The 15,662-nt window shown below is 44.9% G+C and overlaps 1 protein-coding gene across 1 annotated transcript; it reads left to right on the top strand.

Annotated features, from left to right (window-relative positions):
* CRYM (crystallin mu) lies at nt 1–15,248 on the top strand. Its single transcript, XM_030300089.2, has 8 exons — nt 1–239; nt 728–881; nt 2,825–2,887; nt 7,443–7,544; nt 8,030–8,213; nt 11,643–11,764; nt 12,678–12,762; nt 14,898–15,248. Exons 1-8 carry the CDS (start codon nt 70–72, stop codon nt 14,960–14,962), a joined length of 945 nt encoding a protein of 314 aa, XP_030155949.1. The 5' UTR covers nt 1–69; the 3' UTR covers nt 14,963–15,248.
* Nucleotides 15,249–15,662: the final 414 nt, after the last annotated feature.

Raw genomic sequence — 15,662 nt, 5'->3', positions numbered from 1 at the left:
TTCATTTAGGGAGCAGCCTCGGGAACACCGTGCGCTGTGCCCCAGCTGAAATCGAAGGCCCGCGGCGAGATGAGCCGGGCGCCGGCGTTCCTGAGCGCCGCCGAGGTGCTGGAGCACCTCCGCAGCTCCAGCCTCCTCATCCCGCCTTTGGAGGCGGCTCTGGCCAACTTCTCCAGCGGCCCCGACGGAGGCGTCATGCAGCCGGTGCGCACCGTGGTGCCGGTGGCCAAGCACAGGGGGTGAGTGAGAAAGGCGGGGGCCAGGTGCTGGAGAAACTGGAAACGGGGAAGGGAAGGCACGCGAAGGGAAGCAGCGGGAGAAAGGAATAGAGGGCTCGTCTAAATCCTTGCTAGTAACAGTTGCCACCTAATATTTGCGCTAACCACAGTACCAAGTGGGCGCTTTACAGGCGTTATCTTGTTTAATTCAACACATTCTCCATATAGGTAGGTATTGATGCAAGCATTTTACTGATGGGGAAAACTGAGACTTAGGTTAACTTACCCAAGGTTACACAGGTAGTTAGTAGCAGAACTAGGATAGTTTTTCTCATCCAGAGGCCGACTCTTATACTCCACATACTGCCTAAAGGAAGGACAGAGGAAATGGGGGGAAGGAGGGACAGTAGGGCAGTGACAGAGGAAAGAGAAAGGAACGTACACTGGGACTTGGTAGGGCACCCCAGCATTGCTTAGAAGGGGTTGAAGTTATCCCTCTCTCCTTGCAGCTTCCTGGGGGTCATGCCTGCCTACAGTGCTGCAGAAGACGCCCTGACCACCAAGTTGGTCACCTTCTACGAGGGCCACAGCACCATCTCCATGGTGCCCTCCCACCAGGCCACTGTGCTGCTCTTTGAGCCCAGCAATGGCTCCCTTCTGGCGGTGAGCAACTCCCTGCCTGGGATGAAGTGGGGGCCCCTGGGCCCAGAGCTAGCCTGGAAATTAGTTCTCTGAGAGAGCTGGGTGGAGATTTGGTGGGGACCACACGTGCCCCTCTCTGACTATGATGTCTCTGGATACCAGCAACAATGAAGGGTGTCTGTGACTGTGTATCTGTTTCCAGGACTTCCTGAGGATGCACAATCCAGCACCAGAGTGCACCTGCTACTTGAAGTGTGTGACAGTGTGGAAGTAATAATCTCATCATTCTTGTAGATGCTCTTGCCCTGTCCCAGTTACTCCAATATACAGTTCATCAAACTCAGTAGCCAAGGAAACATTTATTTAGTGACTTCTCTAGTGGAAGAAAAGGAGTGTCCTATAATCCCTGGGAGGCTTTTCTGAGAGATACACAGTCACTGGTTTTAACGGTTCATGGTAGTACCAAAATACAGCAGTAGCTCATTCATTGAGCACTTTGTATGTATCGGACATAGAGGACTTGACTTGTATTAACTCTCCTAATACCTAGAAGCACTCTGTGAGGTAAGTAATATCATTAGCCCCCTTTTGCAGATGAGGAAGCTGAGTCACAGAGCAACTATGCCCATCTTACCCAGTTTACCTAACTAAGTAAGTGGCATGGCTGGACTGCAGACCTACTCAGTGTAAGTCCAGGGTCTATACTCTCTGCAGACTGTGTCTACTGCCTTTCTAACTGCCACTTACTGAGCACTTACCATGTGCCAGAGAAGAGAATTTGATCTCATTCAATTGTGGCAACATTCCTCTGTGGGAGTTTTTCTTTCACACCCCACTCCCAATTTCTGTTGAGGACTCTGAACCTCAGAGTAGTGGAGCCACTTTGCTGGAGGTCACACAGCTGCTTAGCCAAAAGCCCAGGAATCATTGCTAGGCCTGCCTGATGATGGAGTTTGTACGAACTTGTACTCTGAACCCATGTGCTCTGTGCCCTCCAAGCTGGCTCTGAGACCAGGCTGTTGAGTTGTTAGCTGGGTCAGTCTCCTTCATTCCACCCATACTTCTGGATCTTTAAATCCTCTCTCCTGATTTTCTGGCTCCCCAAGGAACCTGGCTGTACATCACTCCTCTGGGGAGACTGTGTAGCCCTACCCAACCTATACTCATTCTGAGGAGATGACATTCATACCACTACCAATGGTGGTTCCCCCAGAAAGTGGGACCGGCTCAGGCTTTTAAACTAAATGACAAGACCTTAGATCCTTCCTGAATCTGCTCAGTAGTAAGTGATTCACTTCCTTGTCTATAAAATGAGAATACTGATACTACCTGGGGAGCAACTAAGATGAATAACTTCAAAACAGGAGAATAACACAAAGGATGGTGGTTATTTTTAGCCAGACATAATTCAGAATCCCCTGGGGAGCTTTTGAAAACAAGGGTGTCTGGGTGCCTCCCTTAGAGAGATTCCCTGGGCATCTGTATCTTCACAAAGCTCCCCACATGTGTGGTAAGAGTTAAGAGCCAGGTAGAATTTCAGTTAAGAGGTAGAATTTCATGGCCCTTGCACAGATGTCGTATGACTTACTCTAATTCCTCAAATTGTTCCTTCATCTGGTGTTTTGAGAGACCCAGGGAAAGAAAATAAAATGGGCAATTCTTGAAGGCTCATCGTGTGCTAGATATTTACATTTATGTGAGTGCTTTAATCCTCACCAAAGTCTTCAGAATGGTTGGCATTGTCTTTGTTTTTACAGGTGAGCCAAATGGTACTTAGAGATTAAGATATTTCTTCAAAGGTGCATTTCTCATAAGCGGAAAAATTAGCTCCAGATCTGACAGCAAGCCTGTGCTCTTTGTAGGATACTGTGATACTTCCTGACGCTGCTCTTTTTGAGCTGTTTCTTTCTGCTTAAGTCGTGGCTAGGGTTGCCCCTCGCTCACTGCCTCTCCTTTCCTCCAAGGTCATGGATGGAAATGTCATCACCGCAAAGAGAACAGCTGCAGTATCTGCCATCGCCACTAAGGTAAGATTAGTGCCAGCCTGTGTTGTTGGGGTTTGCCGGAGAGCGGGGTTGGGCGCCTCAAGCTTGAAAGCCTAAGGGAGAAGTGAGGGACTTACTTCGGTATTCCTTTGGACATAACTGGAACTCCATAAGCCAAAAATGGGATGTCAGATGAGCACAGGGATTCATGAAACTATTAAGTACCACTTAATGAGCACCACTAGATTCCGGGGACCCTACATACCTTATTCCTTATCTTCACATCAACCTTGCAAAGGAGATAGGATGATCTCCATTTGCCACATTTAGGGAATGTGGCTCAGAGAGGTTATGTGAGTTGCCCAAGATCACACAGCTACTGAGAAGCAGAGCAAGAATTTAAAATTTGACTTCTATGACCCCCAGGACTGCTTTGTTGCCCCCTGCCCCCGTACTACACTGCTCCTGGTAAATCAGGGTAGTTGCTGCATAGGCCAAAGCCAATCCTGCACAAGAAGCAGAGGGGGAGATGAAGGGATCCAAGTGCACTCACGTATTCATTCAGCTAGTACTGCCTGAGATCCTACTATATGTTGGGCACTGTTCTAAACATCAGGGATATGGCAGTGAACAAAACAGAGAGTGGCACATGGGGGTTTAAGACAATACACAAGATGAAAAGTGAAGCACACAGTTTGGTTTGCTAAGAAAATAATTAACCAAAAACAAACTCCTTTTGAGTTAATAACATGCTAGGATTTGCTTTTAAAAAAAACCCACTACCGACAAAAAACAGATAGTGTGCTGCATGAAAATAAAGCAGAATCGAGAATACTGGGGAGGGGTGACCTTCCGAATTACCCACGGAAGATCTCATTCACCAAGAAGGTGACATTTGAGTAAAAACTGAAGGAAGTAAGTGGGGGAAGGGGCACTCTTCAGGCGAAAGGGAAAGCAAGTGAAGGGGGCGATGATGTTCCTGAGCACTGTCAGGGCATCCTACAAAAAAAGCAGTATCTTTAGAGGTTAGCGTTACGGAGAATAGGCTTGGAAAGCTGGCTGTCTTTCACGTGAGATGGGAATGTATACGGTTTGCTGAGCTGGTTTAGGAGTTTATGAGGAATGAGCATAAAGAGGTGTGGGGTCTGGGGAGCAGCAGAGACCAGGTGTTCAGATTGTGAGAGTGTTAAGGTCTTCTAAACACAAGATGGGGAGGGAAGAATGTAAGGATTAACCTGAGAATTGTGTAGGAAGGGGGCAGATCACACACCTGGATGAAATGGTTTTTTGAAGCACATCCAGACCCAACTCAGACTGAAATAGTCAAGGGACTCCTTGAGATATATATACTCACTGGTACAATTACTGCCTTTCATTTATTTGTAAAGGACTCTTGTCTTTTTCAGAAGAACTTCCAACCCATTGTCTTGATGTATCTTTCGGTTTCTGTGAGGGAGGGAGAACAAGTATTATTGGCTTCATTTCGTCCTAGAGATGGAGACTAGGACTTCCAGAAGTCATATAACCCACGTAGCTGTGGGATCTTCTGAGACTGCCTGGTCTTCATGGCCCAGGTCTGTGGTTTCCAACTCAAGCTATGCAGCAGCCATCACCTGGGGAATGTCTTTAAAAATTCAGATCCCCAAAACACAGATTTGAAATCACTAAGGGTGGGGCCCAAGAAAATGGTTGTTGTGTTGTTTTTTTTTTTAATAGTCTCTGGTTACTTCTGATGATCAACCCGGTTTGAAAACCAAAATCTTGTAGACCCAGCTCCCAGTTACACCGTGCTTTTTTTTTTTTTTTTTTTGCATTGATAAAAATCTGCACTCCCATAAGAGTTGAGAATCATTGAGCTGATGCTTCAGAGTTTAGGCTGCAACTTCCCAGCTTTATGCCCAGGGGTGCAGATGGGTTATTTCAATAAGGAACTAAAGGTCTATTATACTTTTTGCCCTGGAAGAGAGAGTGTTTTCTTTTCCACCACTTCTCATTCATTTAGGGCTTTGGGGAGGAGGATGAGAAGTATAAGAGGTTCTCAGGTTTGTCAGTCACTGCAACTTCTTTGCATTTGGATTGCACATACCCTGAGTTGTGGATTCTGACATGCTTTTTCAAGGTGACAGTACATATCAGAGTTTATCCCTGGCATGCATTTATTCGGCAAATAATTGAGTGCCCACTAGAGGCCAGGCCCAGTGCTCAGTCTGGGGCATAGAATGGTAAATAAAACCAGATACAGTACCTGCCATGGAACACAAGAGTCCATTTGGGGAAACAGATATTAACCCAAAGATCACACCAATACCTGTGAAACTATTACCTAGACAAATACATCGAGTGCAAGAGGTGAAGTGCAATGAGAGTGTGTAACAGGAGGTCTGTGGGATTTGGAAAGGCTCTTCTGGTGGAAGGGATATCTGATGAGAGATATGAAGGATAGGAGGAGTTACTTGTGAAGGACAGAGAGAAAAATATTCCATGCATAGGAAAGAACCTGTGCAAAGGCCTTGTGGTTGATGGTAACACACGTGCTTGGGAATTTGCAAAGAAGCCGGTGTGTCTGAAGGACAGGAATTGCAGAGGAACATGGCCTGAGAGGGGGCTGGAGAGATGGCTGGGCTACATCTAGTGCTGTTCATTAGCAAATGCAGATGACACACACACTTCCAAGCTCTTTAAGTAAGAAACCTAGCAGATTCATATACATGTTTTTAATTATTTGCATGCTATGGGAAAAAGAATGAAGTACCACTAATCCTGCTATGATTTAATACATCTTATAAATGTTATGCTATTTAGGAAAAGAGATGTCTATTGTAACATTATTACCAAGGCAACAAATTATCAAGTAAGACAATCAATCAGAATTAGAGATTTAGTTTCACAAGTTGAAGGTTTGTTTTACAGGACACTGCAATGATTTCTAAAGCCCAAGTGTACTTCAAAGAATAGATTCATATTAACTAAGAACAGGAAAAAAATTGATTTAGTAAAGGAAAAATCACCTAATTCTCCTTGTTGGATAAGAGCATAACATTGCTTGTTTTGTTGATATTGTAATTTTGAAAACTTCCCAAGTCAGATACTTTGAACTATATTTTATGGCACAAAATGGTATCTCTCCTTCTGTAGCTACAGGAGAGATGAACATCTGCTACTATTTCTGTGACTCCTTTTTGCTAGTAATTAATAATTAAAGAGACTTTCGCTTTTAGGATTACATTCCAGAAATTCAATAATTAATATTGAAGAAAGAACAGACTCAAATTTTACTGAATGAAATACAGAAAAGGCAGAAGAGGTTCTTTCTTTCTTTCTTTCTCTTTCCCCCTCCCTTCCTCTCTCTCTCTCTCTTTTTAAGTAGGCTTCATGTCTAGCATGGAGCCCAGTGTGGGGCTTGAACTCACAACCCTGAGATCAAGACCTGAACTGAGATCAAGAGTCGAATGCTCAACTGACTGAGACACCCAGGTACCCCACAAGAGGCTCTTATTTAATATGGATGGTGTGCCAGTAGGTCTCAACCCCGAATGATTTTTGCCACCTGTCCCAGGGACATTTAGCAATATCTGGAGACATTTTTGGTTTTGTCACAACTAGGGGAAGTAGGAGATGCTACAAGTATCAAATGGATAGAGGCCAGCGATGCTGCTAAACATCCTGTAATACACAGGAGAGCCCATCCACCAGTTTCTGCGGACAAAGAATTATTTAGCCCAAATGTCAGTCATGCTGAGGTTCAGGAACCCTGCTTTACTTCCTACACATAATAGGAGATTTGTGCCAAATCTGTGCAAATGAGACTGTCTCTGCCCTCATGGGCTTACAGATCAGTACAAGAAAATAAATCTGTAAAGAAATAAGTGCTGTGAAGGGATGACCTCTATCAGGGAGGTCAGGAAGATTTCACCTTAGAGGTGATACCTGATATGAGTTGATCATAGAACCCCACTCCCAAACACAGACACATGTACATCCTTAGCAGGTGCCACAAATGCCAGGTCTACATTCCTCTTTAAAGGAAGATGGAGGCTGAGAAAGGATCAGCAGTGGGCTTCGAAAATATAACGGAGAGCCTTGAGTTGCAAGGAAGGGCCCATGGATTCCAGGTAGCTCTTAGAAGTAACTCAGGGCTCTGAGAAGTGGGTGTGGCCTATCATGTCCCCAAGATGGGGTGGCACAGGAGAAAGAATGTGGTCTTTGGAGAATGAAGGGTGTGGTTTTTGGAGTCCCACTGTGCCATTTAATAGTTGTAGGACCCTGCAAGTTACTTAACCTCTCTGGACTCCAATTTCTTCATCTAGAAGAGGAGGATAAAAATAGGAGTGCCTTGCTCACAGGGTGATTGCCTGGACTAAATGAGACCATGAGGGTAAAGCATTGGCATATATTAGGGGCTCCCTGAAGGCTCCTTCCTCCCCTCCACACTCTGCAGAGGAGAAACTGAAACACAAAATATCATCTCCTTCATTGCCCAAGAGATAGTGAGGGAGCTAAAGATAGGGCCAAAGACACCTGATACTCAGACTGTGTTTGTTCTTCACCTGGCTGCTCTGTCTCCCTTGACCTTTGCCACCTGGTTTCTCTCAAATAGTTTTTGAAACCACCCAGCAGTGAAGTGTTGTGCATCCTTGGGGCTGGGGTCCAGGCCTATAGCCACTACGAGGTCTTCACAGAACAGTTCTCCTTCAAAGAGGTAAGTCCAGGGAAGGCTAGGGGAGAAGAGGAGAGGGAGCGATCATGACCTTTATCTATACTCCTTCACTGCAACATGGGCAATTCTGAAATAGTTAGGTCAAGAGTCTGATCTAGACCATTCTTGTTTTTTTTAATGTTTGTTTATTTGTTCATGAGAGAGAAAGAGAGAATGCCTGCATGCCTGCGTGCTAACAGGGGAGGGGCAGAGAGAAAGAGGGAGACAGAGAATCCCAAGCAGGCCCCACACTGTCGGCACGGAGCCTGATGTGGGCTCGATCCCACGAACCGTGAGATCATGACCTGAGCCGAAATCAAGAGTTGGACGCTTAACCAACAGAGCCACCCAGGCACACCCATAGGGGATGATTTAAATCCCCTTACCCCAGAGTGGCTCAACTTTCCCCTGGCACCAATGAAACATAATAAAACATAAACAGACAAACAATCATGGCACCAATGTCCCTCTTGTTACCCCCAATGAAGGTAAGGATATGGAACCGCACCAAAGAACATGCAGAGAAGTTTGCAGACACAGTTCAAGGAGAGGTACAGGTCTGTTCGTCGGTCCAGGAGGCGGTGACAGGTGCAGATGTGATCATCACAGTCACCATGGCAACAGAGCCCATTTTGTTTGGTGAATGGGTGAAGCCGGGGGCTCACATCAATGGTAAGCAGAGTGGCTCCCGGAGCCGTGGGTAGATGGTGGCCATAGTTGTCCCTGGGCTGAACCAAGTGGCTGCATCTGCAGAGCTATTTTCCTCATGCAAACGACCAAGCTTTTTAAGGCCCTCAGGAACATGTGATCCCTGAAAAACAATATTCACTCAAAACTTTGAAACAAAAATCCTAAACCAGAAGCTTATACATTTAAGTTCTATAAAATGTAACATTTTGGCAAGTGATCAGTCACAGCTAAGTTCTTAAATGTAATGGAATTTAAATTACAAAAGTCAAATGATTCCTTCTTTCTTAAAAATACTTAGAATTACCCCCTGAAAAAGTTTTTTTTTTTTTAATTATAGCACAAAAGACATTTAATATGACATGTGGATGCTATTTAATATGTGTGATAGGATGGGTGGGACTCCAACCATAAGAGTTCCTGGGGCTTCTGAGGATTCTCAAATGACTCTGGAGGTTATAGCAAGAGCTGGTCTCTGTCGAATATTTACTGTTGCAGGTGCTGTTCTAAATTCTTTATTTGTATTACATCATTCAATCCTTACAACAACCTTATGAGGTAGGAGATATTCTTATCATTACCTTCATTTTATAGGTGGGTAAACCAAGGCATAGAGAGATTAAGTAACTTGCCCAAAGTCAGAGGTTCTTAGTGGTAAAGCTGGGATCTGAACTGAGGCAATCTACCATCAGAGCACAAGCTCTTCAATTTTACTACTCTCTATGATCTTCCAAAAAGAAGACTGGAATCTGGTGAGCAAGGAGGGCAAATACTAGGGGTTTAAACACGTTTTCGGTGCCCTCTGTTCTGGTGACAACCACCTGGCGTGAACTCAGAAGCTAAGAATTCTGTACACATTGGCAGAGAGCAGGCAGAAGCCCAGTGTCATGGTTGCGCATCCAATCACAAATGTGTCCTGAATCCCTACCATGTGACAGGCACTCTTCTAGATGCTGGGGAGGCCAAAATAAGCCAGCACTCGGGGACATTTGCTTTCCTGATGCTTACATTCAGGTGAAAGGAAATCGACAACAAACAGCTAAGCAAATAGATGGACTAGATGGTTCCAGCTAAAGAGAAGTTCTGTGAAGGAAACCAGTGTGTGGCTTGTCTGAGGAATGGGCCAATGCGAAGTGAAGGTCTCAGCTTGTGTGGGATTGGTGTTATGATGTGAGTCCAGAGGGTAGGCAGGCAAGAGATGGGTCAGTTCTGGCTTTGTGACAGTAAGACCATTTCTGGAAGGACTCAGGAAATCAAAAGAAACCAGTTCTTGGTAAGATGGACAAGAGCTGAATGTTCAGCCAGACCGACTTGATTTTTTTCTTTTTCAGCTTAAAGCAGTACATATGTATTATCTTGCAGTTTCTGTGGTGTTGGGGGTCTGGGCATGGGTTAGCTGGGGTCTCTGCTCACACAAGGAGGAAATCAAGGTGTTGTCTGAGCTGTGGTCTCATCTAGAGCTCAGAGCCCTCTTCCAGGGCTAGGTGGTTGTGCAGATGCTTCACATTGTTAAGAGAGGAATACTGGTTTCCTGGGGGCTGTTCTCAGCTCCTGGAGGCTGTCCACGTTCCTTGTATGGCTGTTTCATCCTCAAAGCCAACAACGGAGAATCTCTCTCACACTGTGACTCTCCAGGAAGTGCTGCCTAAATCTTGAGTCCAGGCATCCCTTCTATTTCCCTAGCCCAAAGACAAAATTGGCTTAGGCGTTTACAGAGGCATCAAATATATTTCAGAAAAGTATGTTACAAGTGTGGTTGACAGGGAGACACCAACAACAGATTTTACTTACTTTACAGCTTGGCTAAGAGATAGGCCTGATTTCACCCCCACCCTGCACCCTCTCCCCGCTGCCCCAGCTGGGGTCTGACCCTCACCCATTCTTGCTCCACTGGAGCAAGGCCAGGGCCCAGACTGAGTGAGACCCCTCCCTTCACTGCCTGGCCCACCTCCATCTGCCCAAGTGGCCTCACAGGACCCTTTGAAAACTCCCCCTGCTCAGAAGAACTGGGGCAGGAGAGGGTTGGGGAGAGGGGATGCAAGTGCAATGAGAAGAGGTGGCTTGAGAAGCTAGGGTTTTTCCCACCAGCTTATGATTTATTTACGAGCTTCATTTAGTTAGTGCTTTTGTTCTACAGAACTCCCCACACAAATGCCCTTCGAGAAGGACATTTTTACACCAATCTCTTTGAAAATTAGAGTAGGGGACAACAGCAGGAGAGGGAACAAGTAGAGAAAACTGGACACAATGTGGGAAGGCACATAAATGCCGCCTTATGTGGGTGCAAGGCTTTGTAACGGTTTCCAAAGACTAGCTGGCCATGGGCTGGATCCAGCCAGCAGATGTGTTTTGTTTGGATCATAGTGTGCTCTAAAAATCAGGAAATAACACATGCAAATAGATTTCCTGCTTCTCTTTAAAAAAAATAATAAAAGGAAGAAGGGGAGAATATCTAACAGCGGCCCTGCATTCTCACATGGCCACAATTAGCTGGAGATGAATGGTGGCTGCCCTCTTTACAAGGGCCAGCTTTCTTCTGTGTACCAAGGGCTCCACCATTTCCAATCCAGCCCCTCTGACCAGCTTTGCTCATGTTCCTTACCTGCCTGGCCTTGTGGACTTTTGGTGGCAGCCTCTGTGTTATCCTACGTGCCGGTGCCAGGAGGCATGATTCCTTGGATTCATCATTATGCTTCTGGGCTCACTGCAAAGGATGTGATATCTCGGTGCCAGGATGGAGCCAGTTTCCTCTCTACTGGGGCTTCTCCGTGAGCCTGGCACTGGGCTCCTTTGTCATGAGTGAAGAGAGAAATGGTTGGGGGTGAGGAGTGGGAAGGATTCAGAACCAAGCAGATTGATAGAAGATGGAGGAGTGTAGGGTGTGAATAAGCTGTAAGTGATGTCTCTGTTCCCAGAATTTTATAAAGAGGTCACTGCCCCCAATAAACAAACAGAAAAGGCATCAAAGGGCCCAGGAGCATGTCTTAGATACACAACCATGGCCAACACCTTCAGTTCTTTGAGCCTCCTTTGTGCACCTTGTAAATGGAAATCAGACATGAAGCGTACTTGTGAGGATTATAAATAAAATGTGCGAAACATCCCACAGATAGCAGGCAGCCAATAAATGAATGCTAAGTTGCCTCAAAATCTCTTAGAAAGATCTTGGTATGAAATGCAAAAAAAAAAAAAAAAAAAAAAAAAAAAAAAAAAAAAGACAGGCATTATTCTTATTGATGAGTGTTCAGTCTTGCTGATTGGGGGGGCTGGCATTGGGAAATGAAGCATCCCAAATCTGAGTGTTCCCCTGTGTTCTGTGTCACCTCCTTTTCCCCACCCCTCCTCCACTTTTTGGCACGTGTAGTGTCCCTTGCCTCTATTTCTGGGTTCAGGGTCCGTTTTGCTGTCTCTTAGCCATTGGAGCGAGCAGACCCGACTGGAGAGAGCTGGACGACGAGCTGATGAAACAGGCTGTGCTGTATGTGGATTCCCAAGAGGCTGCCCTGAAAGAGTCTGGAGATGTCCTCCTGTCAGGGGTGAGCCTCTCCTCCTGGTGGGCTGCTGTCCAGCTGGCCTCACCTGGATGCCAGGGTTTCATTAACCTTCCCTGCCGTTTGGACTGTTCCAGACCTCAGTCACTCCTACCTCTTTGTGGGTGACAGCCCCTAAACATCTCTCAACCCTTTCTAATTCCCTTCTGGAATAATGTGGCCATTATGTTAATGACATGTGTTTTCCTGTCCCCTTTGCCTGGAGAGCAGCTTGATGGATTTTTCCCATCGGACTGAGCTGTCCTATGAAGCAGTAAGATTGGGAGATAAGTGGCTGGCAACCTTCCCAATGTGGCCAACAAAGTAAGACTGGGGTTGGCCACGTTCTGGCCTTATTCTTCTGTAATCAGAACATAGGAGCAAGAAGAGGGCTGCCAAAATGAGCGTTAAGATAAGAATATGCTTATTTCCTCACTGACAGACTGTCTTGGCTGGACATTCTCCTGGCTACAAACTTGTATCTCTGCATTCATGGTATATCACAAAGGCAGATATTATGCAAAAAAAATATATAAATATATGTGTGTGTATATAATTATATTATGATTATATATTATACAATAATTATAATTATTATATGTTATATATAATACATATGTGTTATATATAATTATAATTATATTATATATTACATATAACACATATATATTATATATAACATATATAATATGTGTTATATGTTATAATTATAATATAATTATATTATATTTATATACATATGTAACACATATATATATTATATATATCCTTTTTTTAATGGGGGGAGCCAGTTTACAAATGGTCTTTTTGTCAAGAACCTCATCCAGTTCTGGGTGCTCTCCCTGCCCCTGCTTCAGAACCTGGCCAGAACAGACACTGGCTCCATGGCCCTTCGGGTCAGTGTGTGTTCATTTCACAGGCTGAGATCTTTGCTGAGCTGGGAGAAGTGGTGAGGGGAGTCAAGCCAGCGCACTGCGACAAGACCACGGTGTTCAAGTCTTTAGGTAAGGACTGTTGCTCCCAGGGCACACTCCAGCCAGAGCACAAGGGCAGGCTTGCCCATTGGTGCAAAGGGGAATGAGTCACTGGACTCTGTATTTGAGTCATGAAATCTGTCATTTGAGTCAATTATTTATGTGTGTTAGCACAATAGGTAGTAAGCCCATGAACTCTGGAACTGGGTGGTCCTGGGTGGGATTCCCTTCTCTGCCATTCCCTGGATATGCGTCCTTGGGCAAGTGACCTCACTCCATCTGAGCCATGGTATCTTCACTACCTGTTCCCTTCAGTGTTTATGAGAATTAAGTGACCTGTGTATGTGTGTAAAATGATTTGTATACAGCAAGTGTCAGCAGCAAATCATTTGGACTTAGATCTAAATGAAAGTCAGAAGAAGGTATCCTTCAGAGGTGGGGGTAAGGATGTTTAAAGACAGGGAGCTTGGGGCGCCTGGGTGGCTCAGTCAGTTGAGCGTCTGACTTTGACTCAGGTCATGATCTCACAGTTCATGGGTTCAAGCCCTGCGTCAGGCTCTGTGCTGACAGCTCAGAACCTGGAGCCTGCTTCAGATTCTGTGCGTATGTGTCTCTCTCTCTGCCCCTTCCCTGCTTGTGCTCTGTCTCTCTCTATCTCTCAAAAGTAAACAAATGTTAAAAAAAAATTGTTTTTAAGACAGGGAGCTTAAGGGAAATGGCAGGGAGACCTACCAGAAGAGACCCACCCAGGAAGTACAGTCTGAGACCCCTTTTTGTCCTTCCTTCCCTACCCTCCTACTTGATGATTTGATAGGGACTTCCATGGGGAGCCCCATTACCGACAGAAGCCCAACAAAGGATGGGCTCCCAGTGGCCAGTCTGCCCCTCAGCCCAGCAACTTTACCCCCCACTCAGAGTTAAGGAAATGGACGCACATGATAACAGAGCTGATAGTCAGCTGATACACCTAAAATATTGAAATACTCCCAAACTGGTTGATAAATAGTTATTGCCCTGAGCCCCCAAGAATGTCTTCCACCCTTCTCCCAAGATCTTGCCTATTTCCTATGATCAAGAACCCAAAGCTTTAATGCTTGGCAGAACATTAAGAGTACTCTGGCCACCTAGCATCCATGCCAATGGGTCAGTATCCATGCCTTGCTGCCTTTTAAATATATTTTCAAAATCTCTCATGCACAGGGAGACAGGAAAAAGCAGTGTAAACTTTACCCAGAGCTTGGTTCAAAGACATCACACTGATCCAGTTGTGATGGAAAATTTCAGAGTTCAGAGATCAGAGGTCAGCAACCCCTTCAGCAGACCATACTGCAGAAATCTGCTGTGCCCTTCTGAGCAATTTTTGTTTTCTTGCTTTGGGGATTGGTTTATTGGCACAGCTTTCCATCTAGCAGGTGCATATTAAACACCTATTATGTATCAGACTCCGTACTGGATGTAGTGGTGACTACAAAAATTAGTAAAAATCAGCCCCTGTCCTTTAAAAACACATATCCACTTGAGGTTAAGCTACATATCCAAAACAATAAGATAAGTGGGGTTGCTGAAGGATGCAGGGTTTGGACTAGACCAAGGGTCTGCAAACTATAGCCTGTGGGCCATACTCGGCCCACCTCCTGTTTCTGTCCTGCCTTCAAGCTGGGAATAGTTTCTAATCAAATGACTAGAAAACAAAAAAGAAGAAGAATATTTTGTGACAGATGAAAATCACATGAAATTCAAACTTCAGTGTCCATAAAGAAAGTTTTACTGGAACATGGCCAGGCTCATTTGCTTACCTATCATGTATGACTGCTTTTGCCCCAAAATGGCAGAGTTGATTGCAACAGAGACCATAGGGCTTGCAAAGCCTAAATATTGACCATCCAGCTGTTCACAGAAAGTTTTCAGCACACTAAATTAAACTTTGAAGAACATTTAAAATGTGTTTGGTGGGCATTTCTTGCTTAGCATCTTTTCCCTGCTTCACCCTGTCCTTCGCAGACCTTCCAAGCCTAAACGCACCACTGGATATGAGTACGTTTTTACCCCAATGGGCATGGTTAGCAGCACAGACAGTGAGTCAGGAAACTGCCAGTCACAGGGCCTGGACTGTTCCTGGGAATGGTGTTCTGACAAAAAGTGAACCACATTTCTGCCCCTTCCAGGAATGGCGGTGGAAGACCTGGTTGCAGCCAAACTAGTGTACGATTCCTGGTCATCTGGCAAATGAAATGAAGGAACTTTGCGTGGAGGTAGATGCAACAGCTCAAGGGATGTTGTTACCAGCTCCCTTGCAATTTCTAGATCAAAAGAGGGAACCCGAAGTACAGTGAGCTATAGTTTTGAGCTTATCGTGTCTTACCTTAAATAATGAGATCCCCATTTGTGTGTGTAGTTGGAAAGCAAAACTAGGTGGCCATTTCTTCTGTTACACCAGATTATAGTGATGCTCTGTTTCCCCCCATATTTCACTGCATTTTGTAATTCCTTGAAATAAAGCATTTTCCAAGTCTGCAGTTCTCACTGTGGTCCTTTCTGTCCCCCATGGAAGAGGAAGTGAGGAAAGCAGGTGCTCCCATTCACTCCCTGGGGGAGTTCCAATGACCATAATTAAATTTATTTAAATTATTTAAATTAGTATACAATTCCTGTAATAAAATTCACCAGTTTAAAGTATACAATTCAATGGTTTTTAGCATGTTCACAGGGTGCAACCATCCACTGTCTGATTCCAGAACATTTCATCACTCCCCAAATGAAACCTGGTGCACATTAGCAGTCACTCTGCTTTTCCCCTTTTTCCCAGTCTCTGCCAACGACTGATCTGCTTTCTATCTTTATGGACTTGCCTCTCCTGGACATTTCATATAAATGGAATCATGCTTTATGTAGACTTGTTTCTGGCTTCTCATTATTTAAATTTCAAGGAA

Source organism: Lynx canadensis, chromosome E3 (assembly GCF_007474595.2).
Source record: "Lynx canadensis isolate LIC74 chromosome E3, mLynCan4.pri.v2, whole genome shotgun sequence".
Classification (NCBI taxonomy): domain Eukaryota; kingdom Metazoa; phylum Chordata; class Mammalia; order Carnivora; family Felidae; genus Lynx; species Lynx canadensis.
This window is presented reverse-complemented; position numbering and strand designations above follow the sequence as displayed.